This window comes from Neophocaena asiaeorientalis, unplaced genomic scaffold (assembly GCF_003031525.2).
Source record: "Neophocaena asiaeorientalis asiaeorientalis breed wild unplaced genomic scaffold, Neophocaena_asiaeorientalis_V1.1 scaffold215, whole genome shotgun sequence".
NCBI lineage: Eukaryota > Metazoa > Chordata > Mammalia > Artiodactyla > Phocoenidae > Neophocaena > Neophocaena asiaeorientalis.
The window spans coordinates 509,603-532,927 of record NW_020175011.1 but is presented as its reverse complement, the minus strand read 5'-3'; the positions used below and the strand labels follow the sequence as shown (position 1 = coordinate 532,927).

At 40.6% G+C, this 23,325-nt stretch overlaps 1 protein-coding gene across 1 annotated transcript in view; it reads left to right on the top strand.

Annotated features, from left to right (window-relative positions):
• Positions 1 to 23,325, top strand: part of NCKAP5 (NCK associated protein 5) — an 899,001-nt gene that overhangs the window by 596,617 nt on the left and 279,059 nt on the right. Inside the window, exon 6 of the mRNA XM_024761906.1 lies at positions 13,055 to 13,142. Within this exon, the coding sequence (XP_024617674.1) occupies positions 13,055 to 13,142 (88 nt within the window). The remainder of the gene's footprint in view (positions 1 to 13,054; positions 13,143 to 23,325) is intronic.

Sequence of the window (23,325 nt, the reverse complement as noted above, 5' to 3'; positions counted from 1 at the left end):
GAAAAAAGGCAAAGACGGTGGCTGCCTCCAGCAAGCGTTGACTTGATTGACTGATGTCCCCAAAGAGCCTATTTTCTAATATACTGTGATACCTTGCACATTATTCAGATCCAGCGGACTATTGGTTACACCTCTCTGAGCTTTAATGACTTGACACTTGTTTGGAGTCCTTCCCCTTCATCCCCCAGACAAGTCCAAGCCGTGCAACCTGGCTCTTGAGGGTGCTGCCTTACCCAGGTGGGGAGATTCTAAGCACAAGGGCCCAAGGGGTAAACCCCACCACCAGGAGATGTGGAGATGAGAAACTTGTTGTTTGAGAAAAGGCCACAGACAACTACAGCACCTGCCAGCCACTGCCAGCCACTGTGGAAGCGGGAGAGCCGAGTTCAGGACATTGGACCTTCAGAGACCTCCCGGCCCCATGTAATATCAAACGGTGAGAGCTCTCCCAGAGATCTCCGTCTCAACACAACCACCCAGCTCCACTCAACGACCAGTAAGCTCCAGTGATGGACACCCTATGCCAAACAACAAGCAAGACAGGAACACAACCCCACCCATTAGCAAAGAGGCTGCCTAAAATCATAATAAGTTCACAGACACCGCAGAACACACCACCAGACGTGGACCTGCCCACCAAAAAAACAAGATCCAGCCTTATCCACCAGAACACAAGCACCAGTCCCCCCCACCAGGAAGCCTACACAACCCACTGAACCAACCTTACCCACTGGAGCAGACACCAAAAACAACAGAAACTACAAACCTGTAGCCTGTGAAAAGAAGACCCCAAACACAGTAAGTTAAGCAAAATGAGAAGACAGAGAAACAAACAGCAGATGAAGGAGCAAGGTAAAAACCCACCAGACCAAACAAATGAAGAGTAAGTAAGCAGTCTACCTGAAAAAGAATTCAGAGTAATGATAGTGAAGATGATCCAAAATCTTGGAAATAGAATGGAGATAGTACAAGAAACGTTTAACAAGAACCTAGAAGAACTAAAGAGCAAACAAATAATGATGAACAACACAATAAATATAAAATTCTCTAGAAGGAATCAAAAGCAGAATAACGGGGCTTCCCTGGTGGCGCAGTGGTTGAGAGTCCGCCTGCCGATGCAGGGGACACGGGTTTGTGCCCCGGTCCAGGAAGATCCCACATAAGGCGGAGCGGCTGGGCCCGTGAGCCATGGCCACTGAGCCTGCGCATCTGGAGCCTGTGCTCTGCAACGGGAGAGGCCACAACAGTGAGAGGCCCACGTACCGCAAAAAAAAAAAAAAACAAAAACAAAAAACAGAATAACTGAGGCAGAAGAACGGATAAGGGACCTAGGAGACAAAATAGTGGAAATAACTACTGCAGAGCAGAATAAAGAAAAAAGAATGAAAAGATTTGAGGTGCAGTCTCAGAGACCTCTGGGACAACATTAAATGCACCAGCATTCGAATTATAGGGGTCCCAGAAGACATGAAGGACACTGTATAATGATCAAGGGATCAATCGAAGATGAAGATATAACAATTGTAAATATTTATGCACCCAACATAGGAGCACCTCAATACATAAGGCAAATACTAACAACCATAAAAGGGGAAATCGACAGTAATACAATCATAGTAGGGGACTTTAACACTCCAATTTCACCAATGGATGGATCATCCAAAATGAAAATGAATAAGGAAACAAGAGCTTTAAATGATACATTAAACAAGATGAACTTAATTGATATTTATAGGACGTTCCATCCAGAAACAACAGAATAAACTTTCTCCTCAAGGGCTCATGGAACATTCTCCAGGATAGATCATATCTTGGGTCACACATCAAGCCTTTGTAAATTTAAGAAAACTGAAATCATATCAAGTATCTTTTCCAACCACAATGCTATGAGACTAGATATCAATTACAGGAAGAAATCTGTAAAAATTAAAAACACATGGAACCTAAACAATATGCTACTAAATAACCAAGAGATCACTGAAGAAATCAAGGAGAAAATCAAAAAATACCTAGAAACAAATGACAATGAAAACATGACCATCCAAAACCTATGGGATGTGGCAAAAGCAGTTCTAAGAGGGAAGTTTGTAGCAATAAAATCCTACCTCAAGAAACAAGAAACATCTCAAATAAACAACCTAACCTTACACCTAAAGCAATTAGAGGAAGAACGAAAAAATCCAAAGTTAGCTGAAGGAAAGAAATCATAAAGATGAGATGAAAAAGAAATGAAGAAGAAATTAAGGGAAAAATAACAAAGATCAATAAGACTAAAAGCTGGTTCTTTGAGAAGATAAACAAAATTTATAAACCATTAGCCAGACTCACCAAAAAAAAGCGAGAAGACTCAAATCAATAGAATTAGAAATGAAAAAGAAGTAACAACTGACACTGCAGAAATGCAAAGAATCATGAGAGATTACTACAAGCAACTATATGCCAATAAAATGTTTTAGAGAAGAGCTAACACCTATCCTTCTCAAACTCTTCCAAAATATAGCAGAGGGAGGAACTCTCCCAAACACATTCTATGAGGCCACCATCACCCTGATGCCAAAACCAGACAAAGATGTAACAAAGAAAGAAAAGTACAGGCCAGTATCACTGATGAATATAGATGCAAAAATCCTTAACAAAATATTAGCAAACAGAATCCAACAGCATATTGAAGGGATGATGCACCATGAACAAGTGGGGTTTATCCCAGGAAGGCAGGGATTCTTCAGTATACACAATTTAATCAACGTGATACACCATATTAACAAATTGAAGGAGAAAAACCATATGATCATCTCAATAGATGCAGAGAAAGCTTTTGACAAAATTCAACACCCATTTATGATAAAAACCCTCCAGAAAGTAGGCATAGAGGGAACTTACCTCAACATAATAAAGGGCATATATGACAAACCCACAGCCAACATTGTTCTCAATGGTGAAAAATTGAAACCATTTCCACTAAGATCAGGAACAAGGCAAGGTGGTCCACTCTCACCACTGTTATTCAACGTAGTTTTCGTAGTTTTAGCCATAGCAGTCAGAGAAGAAAAAGAAAGAAAAGGAATCCAAATGAGGAAAGAAGAAGTAAAGCTGTCCCTGTTTGCAGATGACATGATGCTATACATAGAGAATCCTAAAGGTGTAGAAAACCGGAGCTGGAGGAATCAGGCTCCCAGACTTCAGACTATACTGCAAAACTACAGTAATCAAGACAATAAGGTACTAGCACAAAAACAGAAATATCAATCAGTGGAACAGGATAGAAAATCCAGAGATAAACGCACACACATATGGTCACCTTATCTTCGATAAAGGAGGCAAGAATATACAGTGGAGAAAAGACAGCCTCTTCAATAAGTGGTGCTGGGAAAACTGGACAGCTACATGTAAAAGAATGAAATTAGAACACTCCCTAACACCATACACAAAATTAAGCTCAAAATGGATTAAAGACCTAAATGTAAGGCCAGACACTATAAAATTCTTAGAGGAAAACATAGGCAGAACACACTCTATGACGTAAATCACAGCAAGATCCTTTTTGACCCACCTCGTAGGGAAACTGAAATAAAAACAAAATAAACAAATGGGTCCTAATGAAACTTAAAAGCTTTTGCACAGCAAAGGAAAACATAAGATGAAAAGACAACCCTGAGAATGGGAGAACATATTTGCAAATGAAGCAACTGACAAAGGATTAATCTCCAAAATTTACAAGCAGCTCATGCAGCTCAATATCAAAAAACAAACAACTCAATCCAAAAATGGGCAGAAAACCTAAATAGACATTTCTCCAAAGAAGATATACAGATTTCCAACAAACACATGAAAGGATGCTCAACATGACTAATCTTTAGAGAAATGGAAATCAAACTACAATGAGGTATCACCTCACACCAGTCAGAATGGCCATCATCAAAAAATCTACAAACAATAAATGCTGGAGAGGGTGTGGAGAAAAGGGAACCCTCTTGCACGGTTGGTGGGAATGTACATTGATACAGCCACTATGGAGAACAGTATGGAGGTTCCTTAAAACACTAAAAATACAAGTACCATACGTCCCAGCTTTCCCACTCCTGGGCATATACCGTGAGAAAACCATAATTCAAAAAGAGTCGTGTCCCACAATGTACATTGCAGCTCTATTTACAATAGCCAGGACATGGAAGTAACCTAAGTGTCCATTGACAGATGAAAGGATAAAGAAGATGTGGCACATATATACAATGGAATATGACTCAGCCTTAAAAAGAAACGAAATTGAACTATTTGTAGTGAGGTGGATGGACCTAGAGACTGTTATGCCGTGTGAAGTAAGTCAGAAAGAGAAAATCAGTGTATACCGTATGCTAACACATACATATGGAATCTAAAAAAAAAGAAAACAAACAAAAAAATGGTCCTGAAGGGCTTCCCTGGTGGTAAAAAAAAAAATGGTCCTGAAGAACCTAGGGGCAGGACAGGATTAAAGATGCAGTTGTAGAGAATGGACTTGAGGACACGGGGCAGGGGAAGGGTTAGCTGGGACGAAGTGAGAGAGTGGCATGGACATATATACACTACCATATTTAAAATAGATAGCTAGTGGGCAGCAGCCGCATTGCACAGGGAGATCAGCTGGTGCTCTGTGACCACCTAGAGGGGTGGGATAGTTAGCGGGGAGGGAGATGCAAGAGGGAGGAGATATGGGGATATATTTATACATAAAGCTGATTCCCTTTGTTATAAAGCAGAAAGTAGCACATCATTGTAAAGAAATTATACTCCAATAACAATGTTAAAAAAAAATGAAGTAAAGAAAACATTTTGGGAATTCCCTTCAACTCCATGTGGAAAATTGCGAGTGAATGCAGCTCTCTGCTTCCCGCCCTCTCCACATCTGCCTTTCCCCATGCAGTGATTTCCCCATGCAGGATTAGCATAAGCCTGCCTACAAGAAAATTTATGTTGCTTTCTGGTCACATACAGCTGGCCCTGGAGTGAATATGATGCAGTAATTCAAATTAGACTAGCACCTTTCGATCTGTTTATGAATGGTGTTGCATCCCCATGAGTGAATTAGAGCGCTGTGGTTCCTGGGCAGTGGTATTATACTTGCAAAATTTGTGCTGAATTAAAAATATATATCATCTAAGATAGAAATAAGAAATCCCAGGCCTCCAACATTTATCCAGAGTGAGTTTCAGTTTCAGTGCAGTTTTTCATTATTGTCACCGTAGGTTTACTATTCCCAACTATTAGAGCCAGGATAAGCAGAGATTGGGTTAAGAACATCAAAGTCACGGCCAGCCTGGGGATTGTTCCTGCTTACATGCTTAGATATTCTGGATTCTAAGTGAGGAAACTCATTTGCTAAGGAAACAAGTTGGTGCAGTTGGGCGGAACCTAGTTCTAAACTAGTAAAGTTTCCACATGAACTGTTTCATCCTGAAATTGAATATTAGTCAGCTTTTCCCCTCACTCCCTACCTTGAGGAAAGCTTTGCACTGCAGTTAAACTGGGGAGGGAGGATGGGTTGTCGAGGAAAGCAATGGGAGTAGAGTGGGAAAAAGATATTTAAAAGCAAACGATATGTGAGGCCATGCAAAATATGTTCTTCATTAAGATAATTCTCCGATCTTTTCTCCCCCTAGCAGTAGAGCCCTGGGGTCTCTTAGCAGAGATTAGTCTGCTAGATGGTAAAGGATGTCCAGACTAGGGATTGAATCTAGAAAACCCTGGCCTTATAAGGATAATATTTTAACCACCTAAGCTAGTTAGTTGCAAATGAAGCATATGAACTGTGGACTGCATATTAAATGTGACAAAAAGAGCAGGGAGTTATTTCTAGGAGATATTTGATCTGTTTTACTAATGACCAGGAGCCCTGCATCTTAGCCCCATGGGTCACAGCTTAAGAATTAGGTACCCTCTAGCTGGTACCTCTCTCTTGTTACTACTTTTCTCTGACCAGTTACATCTACATATGGGTCTATGGGGAAATGAATATATAAGGAGTCAGGAAATGAATGTGTGAAAAAACTATTAGATTCATTCATTCACCCAAAAAAGAATGTATTGAACGCTGAGTCAGCAACACTAGCTGTGCTTAGCTGTTACGAGATAAAATAAACAAGACATAGTCAGTGACCTCAAGGAACTCAGAGATCATTAATAAGATGCTATAAGGCTATGAAGGAAAAGTACGCAGAGTGTAAAGAAAGTACAAAGGAAGGGCTTCTCCTTAAGGAAAGAAGAGCATCCCCTTGGTGGTCCACCACTCAGGCACAAAGGAGATTGTGGATTTTACCTTTCCAGGCTTTCTTCAGATTCTGTGCGATTTTGAGGCTGCCTGGAGGCCCAGTGGGCCTGCTGTGGCAGGTCAAGTGCACTCTTACAGATGTGTCTGAAGATAAACTGGCAGGTCAGCACGCTCATTGGAGGTGGCGACCAAGATTCAGAACAGTATAGCAAGCAGAAGCTAAGGTGAAGGTCAGAGTGCCATACATACCTCCAGGCTCTGATCAAACAGAACAAACAGACTGGGAACAGCCTCAAGACCTTCAGACATAGAAGCAGAAGGGCCAGCAACAAATCTGTAGACAAGTGACTTCTCTCCAGATATAAGATGACACCGTACCCAAGTCTCCTTTCTCTGTAAAGACCGTGATCCATGCAACCAGACCTGCATACACCTAGGAACCATCTATGGAAGAAAAGCAGTTGCTTCTCTTCAACATTTTTACCCAAGAGATAAGGTCTACTTTTAAAAACAAATGAACAAAACTTTGTCAATAATTCAGTATAAACAATTTTTAATATACAAAAAGTTGAATGAACTTTACAGCAAACACTGTATACCCAACAACTAGATTCTACCACTCACTTTTATTGTACTTGCTTTACCGTATGTCTAGCCATGTATCCATCTCTCACCATCCATCTGTCTAATCGTTGATGCATTTCAAAGTAAACTTCAGGCATCATTACATTTCACCCCAAATTATGTACATACTTGAGCATGTATAGCACTAATTAAAGTTCCATATTTGTGTACGGTGCATTTTTTCTTTCAAGATAAAATTTATATACAGTGATACACACAGATCTTAAATGTAGCCTTTGATGAATCCCAACAAATGCTTACACCTGTGCAATAGAAACCCCTGTGGAGATACAGAACGTCAGTGTCATCCCAGGAAGTTCCTTGTGTCCCTTACCAGTCAGTCTCTGCCCTCCCTGGCAATCACTGTTCTTAAATTTTACATCATAGATTAATTTTTCCTGCACTAAAGTTACATACAAATGGAATCCTGTGGTATTTAGTCTTTCGTGTGTGGCTTCTTTCACTCAGCATAGTGTTTGTGAGATTCTTCCATATCGTTGCACGCATCAGCTTATTCCTAATGTTGCCGAATAAGATTCCAGTGTGGGAAGTATACACAGGCGCCCTCGTATTGCACTTTGCTCTGTCGTACTTCCCAGATACTATATATATTTTTCTTACAAATGGAAGTTTTGCGGCAGCCCTGTTTTATCAGATGATAGCATTTTTTAGCAGTATTTTTAATTGAGGTATGTACATTGGTTTTTAGACAGAATGCTATTGTACATTTAATAGACTACAGTGTAGAAGAAACATAACTTTTATATGCAGTAAAAAAACCATTTGTGTGACTTGTTTTATTGCAATATTTGCTTTATTGCAATATTTGCTTTATTGCCGTGGTCTGGAACCAAACCGGCAATATCTTTGAGGTTTACCTGTTAGCACAGTTGCTTATATATTCTCTCGATGATGGACACTTGTTTCTCAGTGGATTTAAAAATCCGTCGTGTGCGACAAAGTGTAGGATTTATAGTAAGATTTGGGCAAAAGTTAATGCTAGTCAGCGTGTGGAGGCTCAAGACAAAAGATGTTTGATTACATACAAAATAAATGGATTGTATTTTTTCTGAATATCCCAGTGGTAGTGTGCTTAAAATTTTTAACCCTGCTAATAGTCACCCAATGAAAGACTGTCTTGGAAGCATTTCTCTTTTTTCCAGCAGATACGGGGAGGATGCTTGTCCCCATTTTGGCCTTTGACCTTGCCAGATGAGTGCTGTTCTCTATATGGGGTCACGTGGGATGACTTCATAGGGAGGAGGCTCCAGGTGAAGGAGAAGTGCTGCAGTGACTCAAGCCCCTCAACCTTCTTTCTATTTGAACCCCAGTCCCTTTCTTCTTGTCTTTAAAATGAAATTCGATCATGGCAGCACCCTTGCTTAAACTGACACACTTTCTCAAAATGAGAAGATTGGTAGTCAAATACAGTGAAGCACAAGGAGAGGCAATTTGCACGTCACAGCGGCAGCTGTCAACGAAGTGCACGGTGTAGGTGAAGAGAAGATGGCATGTACTTCTGGCAGAAGTGGGTGGGTTCTGGTATTGCGGCCTCTCACATAGGAAAATGGGGGGGGGATATTGAGTAATTGCATTATTAGTTTCATTTTTATTTAATGTGATTACTCAGCAAATACATAGCTTAAAATATTTCTTAAGAACAAAAATATGATTCGGTTCAGCTTTTAGTTCAAAGAGCCTCATCAGTTACTAGTTTGAGCGGGGGAGCGTGGCTTCTTGTTTTGTGTTCATTTTGTTCTATTTCTGTCAAAAATGACATGCTAAACTGAATATCTGATCACAAGAGTCACAAAAGAATGCTTCCGTCTAATGTTCTGATCGGTTCCCAGAGTGTCATTAGGCAAAAGAGAGGGCTAAGTTTGGGGAGGAAGGAAGGGATGTGGTAGACTTCACTTTCCTTTACCTGCTGTTAGAATGAACAGCTCCCAGTGTGCCCTGGGATTGTGTCTTCTGATAGCATTTTCATTATTGAATGAGTCAAGTTCTTCAGGGCTCAGATCATATTCTCTGATGGTAAAGAGACTCCTGACGTTATCAGGCCCTGAATGATTAGGTAGTTTCCTGCCTTGAAAGGATTCAGCAAACCATTGTCTTTGAATATTCACTTGCAGAAGGATCTTCCTTTGTTAGGTAGGGAAACCGTCTCTGTGAGACATGGATGCAGATCCAATGACAACTTCCCCAGTCATCTGCTCTTTAGAAGGGGGTCTGTGACAAAGGTGGACCCCTGGGTACAGGGAGGAGATTTTGTTTCAGATTCTCACTAATCCAGCTCTTACGTGCTTTTGAATTGTTATTCTTCTCATGTGTTCTTTTTTAATGTCCTGTTTTTCTAACTTTAAGTTAGTGCCCTTTTTAAGCAAAACCTATGTTTTTTAATTCCCCTAGAGGAAATACTATAGGAAAAATTTATTAATTTAATGATACATACCTTAAAACACGGAACCTATTTTCAATTAAATACAATTCCTACATTTATATCTATATTACTTGAAATATACTGTTTGCATATGAATTTGGTTTATTTTTTCTGACTTGTGTAGGACTTAACTTTTTAAAAATAGTTCACTTAACGTACGTTAGAATTTATTGCATCTCGCTAAGTATAATTTCGGCCTAGACAGTTTTTAGTTATGATAGCTACTTGACTGGTATTTAGAGGAAGAAAGGATTTAATCTCAGGTCAGACAAAAGGAAAAAAACAAAAAAGAACTAGAAGACATTAATTAAGGTAAGTGTTTAACGATAGATTGAACCAATCAGCAATTTAAAAACAAAAACAAAAAACTCTACCCATGCCTGACCTGGGGAAAGGAATTGTGTTATTTTTAGTCACATCTGAGAAACAGATGACAGATTATTCTGTGTGCAGACTGGTGATGCAATCCCTCATACATCGCTATCAAAATAATAAAACAAAGTAAAATGTCATTGGTCATTACACTACAATGGATGATGCTTCATAGTCTTTGATTTTCGGGAAAACAGAGAAGTTTGCTAAATGAGAATTTTTTTTAAAAGATATCATTAGGGAATAATGGTATATTCCTATCAGGTTCAAAATATTTCTCTGTTAGCAGATTCATAAAGGTTATGAAAGATGAGACAACTTAATTTTTTACCAAGGGTAGGGCTGGGTCCCTACAACTCTGTTCCAAGCTGTAGCTTGGAAATGAAATCGGTTTTAATTAATCATGAATTTGTGCCAGAAAAGTGTTCACCCTGTTACCATGGGTCTAGGCTGTTTGAGATCCTGTTTTAACAACTTTCTTTCCGCCCCCTCTTTTTTCTTTCTTTTTTTTTAAACTTGGAAGCCAAGAAGAATGGGTGGAAGGTGAATAAATGTTTTTCTTTTTGATCCAGCAGCTTGTGGGTAGAACTTTTAATTATGCAGAAGAGATAATTCAGCAAGATATGCACTGAGACAGAATTGTATTTTAATTTATTGATGACAAAGACAAGATTTTATTTGAGTTTTAATTGTTGGCCGATAATTAAGCCAAATGTTTATAAACGAATAAAATAAGGATTGAAATAAGAACGACGTTCAATCTCTGTGCGAAGATAGGAAGAAAGTAGACTAATATTTAGGAAACAAGAGGCTAGTCCCTGCTGAGTGATGTTGAGCAAGTTATTACCATTATCGTTATTTTTCTTATTTATGGTAGATTTAGTAAATATCGTGGAAAATCTACTGTCATTCAAGAGGTTGTCTCTGTTTATATAAAATGAAATAAAGTATTAGAAATTGGCTTTCATCACTTATTATTTCAGAATTTGTGACTTCTTCACACCTATTTTTTTCACATAAAGCTCTCCCCAGGTCAGAAATAATATTGTTGCTTTCTTGGGTTCAGCATCCAATAGGTTTCCACAAAGACAACTCTTAATTAGGCGTTAAGACTCCTCTTCATTTCAGATCATTTCCCTGAATTGTAAATAAGTCCTAGTGGAAAAAGGATGCTGCTTTTACAGTCATGAAAATGGTTTAATCCTAATTCCCTGTCCAACTAACCGTGATCCAGTAAGTAAGCCATTCAGCCTTTCTGGACCTTGGCTTTCTCCTCTACCACACAGAGATAAAATGATACTTTAAAAGTGCATTATAATGATTAATAGACGTGAGAGGTCTTTGACAAGTTAAAAGTACTATTTAATTTTATTATCATGAATAAAATAAGATACGTGAAAATATAGGGAACAGACTTTGCTTTCTTGGCTGGATGCACGAAGGGATGGCTTGAGTAAATGTATAGTCACAAATCATTCTCTGCGCACTCATAATCGGTGTCTACCATCTTCTCGAAATCCTGAATGGGTCCTGGTGCCATCCCCTGTGAAGGCAGAATTTCCCCAGTTATAATCCAGGTTTGGATTGGCCCGGTTCATCCACAGTGTCTTTACTCTTCTGCTAAGTAGCGATGCGCCATATGAGTAGTTGGCATTCTGAACCACGCTACACTGATTACTGTAAGGGTCTTGTCACTTCTGGGAATTCAGAGGCCTCCTAGAGCCCCTCATTTGTCTCGCTAGAAGCCCTAGTGAGAGAGAGATGCTGGGTCAGCCTGCTTCCCCCGACAGATCTCCTAAACTAGGATTATACTGAGTCACTAAAATACATGCTTCAGGATGGGACTTGAAAAGACAGCCGACTCAGGTTCTGGGCATGAGAGCACTGTGTTCAGTTCGGGCAGCCTGCTCTCAGAGTTCTGGTCCATGAATCCTCACGGATGAGTCCCAAGGATAAGGCCATTCGAACATAGTTTGAACATACACAGTCAGTGCCTGTTACAGAGTAAGCACTTAATATTTTTTAAAATGAATTAACAAGGGATTCATATAATAATGTCTACTGAGTACCTACTTTATCTGTAACTGAGGGAAGTACATAAATATATGACATGATTCTATATCAGATATTGTAATTTACTTCAGAAGACAAAGCATGCATACATGAAATCTTTGAGTATTAAAGTGGAGAGTTTTTAAGTGATAGAATGAATGATTTAAAGTATAGGACTCAGGCTTCCCTGGTGGCGCAGTGGTTGAGAGCCCGCCTTCCGATACAGGGGACACGGGTTCGTGCCCCGGTCCGGGAAGATCCCACATGCCGCGGAGCAGCTGCGCCCGTGAGCCATGGCCGCTGAGCCTGCGTGTCCGGAGCCTGTGCTCCGCAACAGGAGAGGCCACAACAGTGAGAGGCCCGCATACCGCAAAAATAAAAAAAAAAAAGTATAGGGTTGTAAGAATTCATAGAAGTAGGGGACAAATAAAGAAGTCTCTTAGGAAGTGAAACTTGAGGTGGATTTTGAAAGATGGATGGCCCATGAGAAGGTGAAAGGATGTTGGCATTCCAAGAAGTAGTAACAGCCTGGGACAATGTCTGGAAATGGAAATGGGTGTGTGTGTTTTACTCTTTACTTTTGGGTTTGGGGGAGGGGGTTGGGAAGGGGAAGGGTTTGAAGTGGGTATTTAAAATACGATTATAGCATACAATATATATTATAATATAACCTATAGAGTTACTCATAAATGTGCACTAAGATGTATTTGTAAAGATATTTCTTAATTCAAATAGCAAGCTTTTGTGAAGTAATTTAAATTCCATCAGCAAGGGAGTGGTTAAATAATTAATGGTGCCTTCACATCATGGAATGTTAGGAAGCAGTTGGAAAAAAGTAGATCTTTGTGTGCTGACATAGAAAGACCACCATGGAAAGACAGAACAGTGTATTAACGGTGAAAATGGATTCATGTAGGATTTGTCAACTTTGAAAACTGATTTTAAAAAGTCAAAGTGGTATTTCAGGAAACTTACTGGGGTGACACTGTGTCAAACTGAAAGTGAAGAGGGATGTTGGGAAATGTTTGCATGTGTACAGACATAGTAGGCCAAGGATAGAGACCTGAATGGTAAAGAGAGAGAGAAGCCAGAGCCATTCTGCAGAACGATCGCAAAGGACTTCATGACAGATTCTTAATATAGGGGATGAAGGAGAGAGAAGAGAAAAGAGATTTCCAGGTTTAAGTTTAGGGAATAATAGACTAAAGAATGATTTCTGCTAACTGGGACAGACCCATGTTAACAGGAAACATTTCTTAAATCATTTATTCATTTATCTATCTGCCTGTCTATTTACTTATTTATTTTTGCTTGTTTTTCAGGATGGAAGAAACAGTACGAAATCTACTGCAGAGTCAAGGACCTCCAGAACAGAAAAAAGAAGAAACTGTTAGTATCGTGGTCTATCAGGTACACCACGTGTCTTGCTCTTGGCTGGATACTGGTTGGCTTGTTTTGCTTGGATTTCTCTAGCTCTGTCCTCCCTAACCTGGAGATAAATAAAAAAGGATGATCCAGACCCCAGTGCTGGGAGCCACACCAGTCACCTCTGTTACCGGTCACCTCTGTTTGAGGAATACTCTACACATTCATTTAACTCATTCATTTCTTGTACTTTGTGAAAGGAATTGTAGGTGTGGTTGTAGGAAGGTGCAAAAAATACGTTTATAGAGATGCAGAGAGACCTATAGAAGTATCGCGGTACTCTGTGGTCAAGGCTGTAAGAGAGTCATCTACAGCATTCTCTGGAACACAGGAGAGGCGCTGACTCTTCCTGCCCAGGGAAGGTAACGAATACTTCCCAGAGATCTGACATTTAAGGTGGACCTGAGGGGTAGAGAACAAGAGAAAGAACGTTCCAGGCAGAGGGAAGCCTAGGTAAAGGGGCAGTGGTATGAACGTGCATGGCAGGCTCCTGGAGAGTAAGAAGCTCACAGACACTGCATCATGGCTGGTGAGATGACAAGTTTGCTGGTGAGACTGAGGGGACATGGAAGAGCTGGCCGAGGTTATGCCTGTCTTCTCAGCTCATGGGTGTGGTCTTGCTCCTCAGGCCATGTGGAGTCTACAGAGGTCCAGAGAGAGTCAGTGGTCAATGCACTACCAAGTTGTCTTTTTTTAATTAATTCACTTTTTTGGTTGCACCACATGGCACATGGGATCTTAGTTCCCCGACCAGGGATTGAACCTGCGCCCCCTGTATTGGAAGTGCGGAGTCTTAACCACTGGACTGCCAGGGAAGTCCCAACAAGTGATCTTCTGATAGCCCTTATCCCACGGTGTTTTAACATTAGTGAAGTGACCAGGCTGGGAAGCAGGGCATCTAATCTGAGCATGACCCAAGTTGGCCATACAGATGAGAAGGCTCTGACAGCAGAAAGAGCCCAGGCACTCTATCTAGATCAATGTAGGACTTTCATCAAAGAGCACTGAAAGTCACAAATGGGCACCCAATGTCCACTGCACGACTATGCATAGGGGGCTTTCAAAACCTAAAGAAGGAAAGGAAGTGGGCCAAAGTTTAAGGTGATCACTGGGCAGCCCTAGGTTTTGGCTAGCTAAAGAGCATGTGGGTGTGGGGAGGCAATCCTAGGAATCCAGCTGGTAAAGATCATTTCACGCTAGCATCCCTGAATTCACGGGTTCTGGGCTCTGCAACCCCACTTGTGATGACAAAGATCGAGAGGAATCTGACAACAAAAGTCACAGTATCATATAAACTTAAGAAATCTAGATAGAATTAACCTTAAGAAGTCTGTGTCCTAAATCGTTGACTCTTGAGACATCTACAGAACTACAGTATGACAACGGGGACAACTGTTCTTTATCTCCAGTGAAAGCAGTATAACGAGTTGACTTAAACCTCCCTGGAGGAGATAAAAGTTAGCTCCATAGCGACTTCGCTGGCTGTCCAGTGGTTAAGACTTCACCTTCCAATGCAGGGGGTGTGGGTTCAATCCCTGGTCGGGGAGCTAAGATCCCACAGGCCTCGTGTCCAAAAAACCAAAACATAAAACAGAAGCAATATTGTAACAAATTCAGTACTTTAAAAATGGTCCACCTCAAAAAAAATCTTGAAAACAAAGTTAGCTCCATAACAACAGTAGAAAAACTCTCAAATCCATTTCTCAGGAAAAGGTTTAGATTCTTCTTGAGGTGGCCTTCACATAGGAAAGGCATGCCCGGCTTTTCCTGATGTGTGGTCGCTTACTTACGGTAAGGATAAGTATTTAAGTCCTTCTAGCTCTGAATCTTTCCTAGGTATTACATTTGCTTTGGCAGAAAATTGATGTATAAGTAAAAACTCAGACTTGACTCTGCATTAAATGGTTCTGTTTAGCCTTAAAGAGTCATATGAACCTGAAATGTCAGTCTTCTGTCCCCACTCACAGGTAACACCAGGCTTTAATTAGAACTAAGTAATTCAGCATCCTTCCTGTGCTTTTTCCAGTCTCCTCGTTGTGGCTCTGTTTCACCAAGTTCTTATTTTCTTTTCATCATTCTTTGCTAATCTCTTCACACACTTGTTAGCCAAAACCATGGTGTACACTCTTATCATCAGAATTCGTTTTGTGAAACCGGAAGCCTCTTAGAAAACCAGAGAGACTTCTAAAACTGTGTTTTCCAACTATTTCCTCTTAATCACCCAGTCTGTTAGATTTGGGGGATCAGCTCTTCTCTCTAGAGGGGAGACAGTTACTGATGTGAATTCATGCTACATGGAAGGGATTTTTCAGCCATTGCTCTCATTGGCCTCGGGCTCATCTGGAAAATTGGAGAGGGATTCGGGTTACATGAACCATAACGCGTCATTTGCATTCAACAGCTATTTATTGAGTTTTTATTGTGGACTAGGCACAATTTAGTGCTCTGGGGATTCAAGACATGAGAACAGAGAGAAGGGTGGCACTGAGTCCCAGGGAGGTCCCTGTCACCTCAGTCATCCTAGTATTCTAAATACGGCGAATAGTAGGAAAATCGGTTCTGCAAGATGTATGTGGTGAAACCAGTGGAGTGCATAGTTAACACTCCCTGAAGCCGAATTCTTTGTTTTGGGTAAGAGCTGGGAAATTTATTGCTTCATAATATGGAGTGTTATTAGCACACCTGACTCGGATTTTCCAACTATAAGATTTCTCTGACAGGAACCAGAGGCCCATGCAAAGCTGAGACCCACAGGAAAGCCGGAGTGGGTTTTATTTTCCATCATGGAAGTGTTTGTTCTGAGGCTTTTATCATCGAGTTAATAACAGTAGAGTAACAGCTTTCTGAGCTCCAGGCCCGTGCTAATTGCCAAGCATGCATGTGAAGGGTGGTCGTAGTTTGTTCAAGGGGCGTGTTCCTGAAGACTTCTCAGAGTTGGTTACTTGTATCATTTAGAGCTTGTATAATTTCACCTGGACCAGCTCAAAGGTCAGTAGGTGTTTCTGTTCAGCAGCTGAGACAGACCCGCCCTGCGGCTGTCAGTGGTTTCACGGGCTTTGTTACTGTACACGTCTTGACTCTTTTTGTAATTTGGAGAGTTTGCATCATTTCAAGGTTTGGGCATGAAGTGACATTAATGCCATTTTTACGTGACTACAGTTTCCAATTTGTTTAGTTCAGAGTCCCATTGACTGTGACTAGACTGTAGCTCATTCGGTCCCCACAACTGTGCAGGAAGTACTGTCACTCTTCTCACGTTAGTGAGGACAGACGGGGACGTAGGCTCCCAGAGGTGACCTCTTGCCCAAAGGTGCAGCCTGGAAGTAGCTTAGAAGGGATTCGAACTGTAGTCAGTCTGACTCCGTGGCCTCGACTCTTTATGCGGAGAATTTCTGGAGAGATGAAATGATGGTGCCCAAGTTATGTAGCTGGATATCATCTAAGTTGGGATTTGAACCTAGGCCTTTCCACTGGCTATTTAGAGCTCTCTCCATTCATTCACCCGTCCATTCATTTGCTCATTCATTCATTCAAATGACAGTCATTCATTTATTTTTGGACCTACGTATGTTAGATTCCTATTGCTGCTGTAACAAACTTAATGGCTTGAAGCTACACAAATTTATTCTCTTATAATTGTGGAGGTCAGAAGTCTAAAATCACTGTACTGGCGGGGCTGCATTCTTCCCGGAGGCTTCAGGACAGAATTATTTCCTTGCCTTTTCTAGACCCTAGCATTCTTTGGCTTTTGGCCCTTTCCTCCATTCTCAAAATACATCACTTCAGACTCTGGTTCCATTGTCATTTCTCCTTTTTCGGAGTTTGACTCTCCTCCCTCCCTCTTATAAAGAGACTGTGATTACATTGGGCCCATCCCCGTGATCCAGGATAATCTCCCCATCTCGAGATATTTCATTTAATCACATCTGCAAAGTCTCTTTGGCCACAGAAGGTAAGGTAACATATTCACAGGTTTGGGGGATTAGGTAGGACGTGGACATCTAGGCGAGGGACATTGTTCTGTCTATCACACTAAGTAACGCGTGAACCCAGCAGGCTGGCAGTACCTAGCCGATGCCAAGCTAAGTGCTGGAGATACAAAGAGGCCTTTTCCTGGAAAGCTCAGTTTATAGGATGCTGGAAATTGGGGAGGGAAGGCAGATAATTAATTGAATATACGCAACAATGTGATAGGAGCCCACAAAGCAGCTTGCACAAGTTCTGGGAACAGAAAGGAAGGTGCCACTAAACCTACTGCACTGCTCTCTCCAGAGACTCTTCTCCTGCCTAGGACTTCCTTTCAACAATCCTTTAACCTTTTCTTTTAGTCTCTGTTGTCGTGGACTCAAGAGTCAGGCACCCCACAGCCTGCCTTTCTCAGAACATCTTATATCCCTGGTATTTTAATATAACCATCATACTGTCACGACACATATGTTTGGTGCTTTACAGTTTTCAAAGTGCTTACACAAAATGGATCTCATTTGTTCATTTCAGCAGCCTCTAAATTAGATATTAACCTGCTCATTTTTAAGGATGAGTCTCAAAGAGGACTGTTTCAACTCTGGCAAATGCTAAGTGGTAGAACTAGAAATAAATCTCAGACTTCCCTAAGTGAGATACATAGAGTGAAACTGATCAGTTATCGGTGGGATAATCGGATGGTGGAACCTAACTTCCCAGCTCACAAAATCCTTGTCTCAAAATACAAAACTAAGTGAAAGGACACTGAAATCAATTAATAAGCCATATAATGTTTGTGCCTGACATTTCTTCTATGAGAGAGACAAGCCCATGAGTAAGAGAAATATTGCCAATATACGGAGGGAAAGTGATATACGTAGCACCCAGGATAGATTCCCTTCATTATGGGAAAATAAAAGACCTCAAAGGATTGTCTGCAGAGGAGACTGAAAAAGGAGAACCATCTTCCATTTCCCTCTTGCTCTGTTTCTTTCTCTAGCTCATTCTTTCTAGGTATTTGGGAGGTTCTTCTGTATCATGTGATACGTTCTTGAAGCCCAGGTTACCGTTTCATTTAGTTGAGTAGTTAGAAAACATGTTAGAAAAAACATTCATGATTCGATATGAACGGGGGCAGTTCAGCGTAAATGAAATGGAGCAGCTAGTTGAGAGGACGATACGCCTTCAGCTTCATCTGTCAAAATATTTCAATACAGGCAACCAAAGATACAGAGAATCGTAACGCTAATGATAGATTACCCATTAAAGTCCTCTTGTGTCTGTAGCTACCTTTTGTGCTGCTTTGCTGTAGCTGATAGATTTCCTCTTGTCTCTGCTTTTCTCTGTGGAGCATGAATTGAACCCATTAGCTTTATTTATTTAGAAAGAAAAAAGTGGACAGATAAATGGAAGCACTCATGAGGGGGAGAAAAACCTGCATGTCGTACAGCTTCTGCCACTAACGAGACTTTTGGCCTCAGACTGTCACTTAAACTCTCTGGGTTCCTCCTTTCTTTTGTATTTGTGATTGAAGAGGTTTTGGATTACTTTAGGGACCACAAACACAAAAAACCTACAATTGCCAAATAATGTAAATGGTTAAAGTAGGCCAGGTATGAGAACAATTGTGTGTCCTCTGGAGGGTTACATTCTATTTTTCCACTTTTGATAAGGAAATAGGTACAGAGAGATGTGGTGTTTGCTTGTTGTTTGTTTGTTATTCAAAGGCAAAAGTCTTGCTTTTTAAAACCATGCAGTCGCAACCTACACTTGGTTTAATTCCAAAGGGCAGTAGGGAGTGGTGGAGACTATGGCAGACTGACCAAAGAGCCTCTGTCCGGTCTGAAGGCAGCAGTCACAGCCCCACTGCAGCAGATCCAGATGACTCAGAATGCACACCGGTGTGGACAGACGGCCATACATTTCAAAAGAAGATGAAAGTTCAAGTTTTTATGAGCAGTTTCTTAGTCTGTAAATACTGGCGTATTTTTTTTTATACATGGATTAAATAAAACACGTGCTAGACTCAGGGCAACAACCGTCCGCACAGAAAGATGATTTCGAGTGGTTTTTTCTCGCTCTTAGAACTCTGGGATTTTGATGCTTCCTTGCAATCCCGTGAGGCCTGGTCTACACAAAATGCAGCATGGAGCACATCACCCTACCGCGCTGTGCCCCCCGTACCACCCCAGGCCCCGCTTCTGACGCGCGCTGAACAGCTGCTATGTACCGGTCAGAGTCCAGTCATTTCACAAGTGTGAGCTCACTGAATTTTCACAAGAACCATTTGAAATGTCTCCATTTTACAAAAGAGGAAACTGAGGTACAGAGCTGTTAGATTGCCTGCCCAGAGTCACACGTCACCAGTGTTGGGTCCCTCAAGTGACTTGGCACCCTTTAGGCAGGCAGAGTAGGTCTCCACAAAGATGGAGTGCAGGAACTTTGTCAGGAGGTGCAGTGTGTCATTGTCCCAGGAGAGGCACAGAGAGGTTGACATAGTACACAGCCCTGTTGTAACGGTGTCCACAATCAGCTCTCTTCACCCCTTTACTCTTCCCATCTTCGTGGAGAGCCCTGCCTGAGCTGTGTAGCTTCCGAACCCAGCTCCATCTCTTCTAATGATGCCCTAAGCTCAGTTATTGATCTCTTAGCCTATGTTTAAAGCAGTACGGTCTGATACCCAAGTAATTTCCATTCCAAGTGATCTAATTGAAAATCAAAATGACTCTTTCCTTAAATAGTTCCTTAAAAGTAGTCTCAGATGTGATTAAGCAGGTGATGCTTGGGGAAAGGGCACCTTTCTAGTCATCCTAAAATCTGTCAATCATCAAATATATATCCAGATTCTTTTATGTGCACAGAAAACATGTGACGTAGGCTGGGGCCTTCCTCATTGAAGCCCAAGTCATGCCTAGCAGAGATATTACTTTATTTCATAAATTAGAGTTTTTTTAATTGAAGTATAGTTGATTTACAATGTTGCGTTAGTTTCACGTGTACAGCAAAGTGAGTATATATATGTATATACGTGTATATATATACATATATATATACATGTACATATAACTTCTTTTTCAGATTCCTTCTCCTTATAGGTTATTACAAAATATTGAGTATAGTTCCCTGTGCTATACAGTAGCTCCTTGTTGGTTATCTGTTTTTTATATAGTAGTGTGTATATGTTAATCCTAAACTCCTCATTTACCCCTCTCCTCCCCTTCCCTCTTTGGTAACCATAAGTTTTTTTTCTATGTCTGTGGGTCTTTTTCTGTTTTGTATGTAAGTTCATTTGTATCATTTGTTTTTAGATTCCACATATAAGTAATTTTATATGGTATTTGTCTTTCTCTGTCTGACATACTTCACATAATCTCTAGATCCATCCATGTTGCTGCAAATGGCATTATTTCATTCTTTTTTATGACTGTGTAGTATTCCATTGTATATATGTACCACATCTTCTTTAACCTTTATCCATTTATCTGTTGCTGGACATCTAGGTTGCTTCCATGTCTTGGCTATTGTAAATAGTGCTGCTGTGGACATTGGGGTGCATGTATCTTTTCAAATTATGGTTTTCAAATTATATACCCAGGAGTGGAATTAATGGATCATATTGGTAGTTCTGTTTTTAGTTTAAGGAACCTCCATACTGTTCTCCATAGTGGCTGCACCAATTTACATTCCCACCAGCAGTGTAGGAGGGTTCCTTTTCCTCCACACCCTCTCCAGCGTTTATTGTTTGTAGATTTTTTGATGATGGCTGTTCTGACCGGTGTGAGGTGATACCTCACTGTAGTTTTGATTTGCATTTCTCTAATAATTAGTGATGTTGAGCATCTTTTCACGTGGCTTTTGGCCATCTGGATGTCTTCTCTGGAGAGATGTCTATAAATGATCATTCTTATCAGGCATAGGATTTTTTTTCTACTTTTAACTTCAACCTTCTTTCCCTGTAATGACTTAAGTGTACCTTAGGCAAATTCAAAAATGTAAGTGCACTCGAAAGAAAAGTTAGGGTTGAAAAATTAAATAATCACAAAAGATACCTCTCTAAGAAAGCTTTTTAAAATAACAATATTCCTACTATATTTAAAGTGTGAGTTTCCAAGCTTCTAATATAATAGCATTTTTTTTTCTTGAGCATATGTAAATGCAAGACAAAACTACCATCTGTGGCTCTCAGGAGCTCCAAAGTTCCTGACTCTGTTTCCTGGCTGAGTATCAGAGTCACCTTAGGAAACCTTAATAGATTCAGCTCTCCAGGCACCCTCTTTTATCTTCAGACTTAAAATGACCTGTCTTGTTTGGCTGTTTCTGAGTTTGATGGGTCATTTTGATTCCTCTGGTCCACAGATGTGTTGGAGACTAGTGAGGTACTTCAAAACCTATCCAGTCCACCACCCCTGTTTCCTCATTTTGCGAAGGAGAAAACGGAGCTGAAGTTCAGCGCGTGCTATATGCATTTCTACTGCATCCGTATCTGTACTGATTCTTTCATTCACAATACTTATTTCAGCAAGTGCCTTGGCAGTTAATTAGCCGAGAGATCTGAACTCTTGAGAACTCTACAGAGAGCTTGACTGTAATTCATACAGATTATTCCGAAAAGCGTTTGTTTCTCTTTTTTTACCTAAACAAAATGTGGTGAACAAATGCGAATCAATAGGTCAGCAGTGAGTACATTCCCTGAGTGCACACCAGTTGGGAAAAATGATCTAAAATTCTGAGTGTTGAGAGAGTGGCTAAGTCTTTACACAGGTATTTATAAAGTTCTGATACACGATGGGATGGGAAATACTTTTATTGAGTGCTTTTATTTACGTGCCCTGTAATCTGAGGAAGTCTCAAGTGCCTTTGATTCTGCTTGAAGAAATTTGGCCTTCTCTCTGAATTGCTGTGAACTTTGAATTGCTGCTGAAGTGGGTAATGGTAATAAAGGGAGTATTTTTATTGTGTGTTAAGTTTTAAAGGACTGAAACTGTTCCTCAAGGAAGCAGTTTTCTTCCTTCCTCCTTCTGTTTAGTTTTAAGCAACATCCTGTCTTCATATAATAAGTTTAGATAAAGGAGGCAGGATTTCTTAAAGCCAAAGTGATGAGATTCAGTGCAGCCAAAATTATTATCCTTCATAAAATATTCCTTTTCTCTTTGAAAGTATTCTATAAGATGAATGTGTGATTTTACACCCTACAGAAATACTTCCCAGAAGTTTTCAAAACAGTCTCTGTTAGCACGCTGACCGAGGACAGGGTTCACCTCTGTAATTCCAAAGTCATACAAAATACTTTGAAAGGAATAGAGGAGTTTCAAATATCACTCAGAGTTTAAATAGTTACCTACCTTCTTCTTGGAAATTTTAAATTCCTGGCTTAATAGGTTCTGACCCTTCTTTCTCCTTCTCAATTTCTGCCTACATTCTGTGTGCAGACACGAATACGTTTCCTGTTAGATATTTTGACCCAGAGCTGAACTCTTATCAAATAAAAGCAGAATGTGGTCTCTCTGTTAAAGCGTATGTAACCTATGAATAACATGGTGCCCCGAAAACTCACCTTCTCTTCATACAGGTGAGCTGCTTATTGTCAATGAACATGAGCTGCTTCCTTCAGCTCATCTCAGCAGAGGGCCCGGCTTTGTTTTGGAAACCCCAGACGGTGTCTCAGGTCAGGAGGTTGTATGGGTAGAAATCAAAGAACGTTGCCCTTTCGTAATTGTGTCGCTTGGGCAAATAGTTTGGGCACGTCAGATCTTTAACCAGGCATATCAGTTATTTCTTCCTCTTAGGAAACAAACGAATTTCAACAGGGCAAGATCACGATGATATGAATCCTTGAACTTTGATCCTATTTTCTTAACTCACATGAGGCTACAAAACTAAATTTTATTTTTTTTAGGGCTTAGCTTATCAGTGCTTTATGAGATGGAGATAAAATTGTGTGTGTGGGGAAAATGGACAGTGTTGGAATTAGGAAATAATTAAGAAAGAAGTTGAAAGTGCCTGCTAGGAAAAAAAAAATCTTTTATTGCTGAGATCTCTCTTATACTGTAACCTTTCAGCTGTGTGGTCCTTACTGATTTTGCACGCACAAGCTAACACAGCATGGCAAGAAGAATCACCAGGTGTGGGGTGAGAGGAAAATGGTCTGGGTAGGGGTCTGCTGTCTGGGTTGAAGCCAATGCAGGGTTCAGGTGTTCACTGGCCT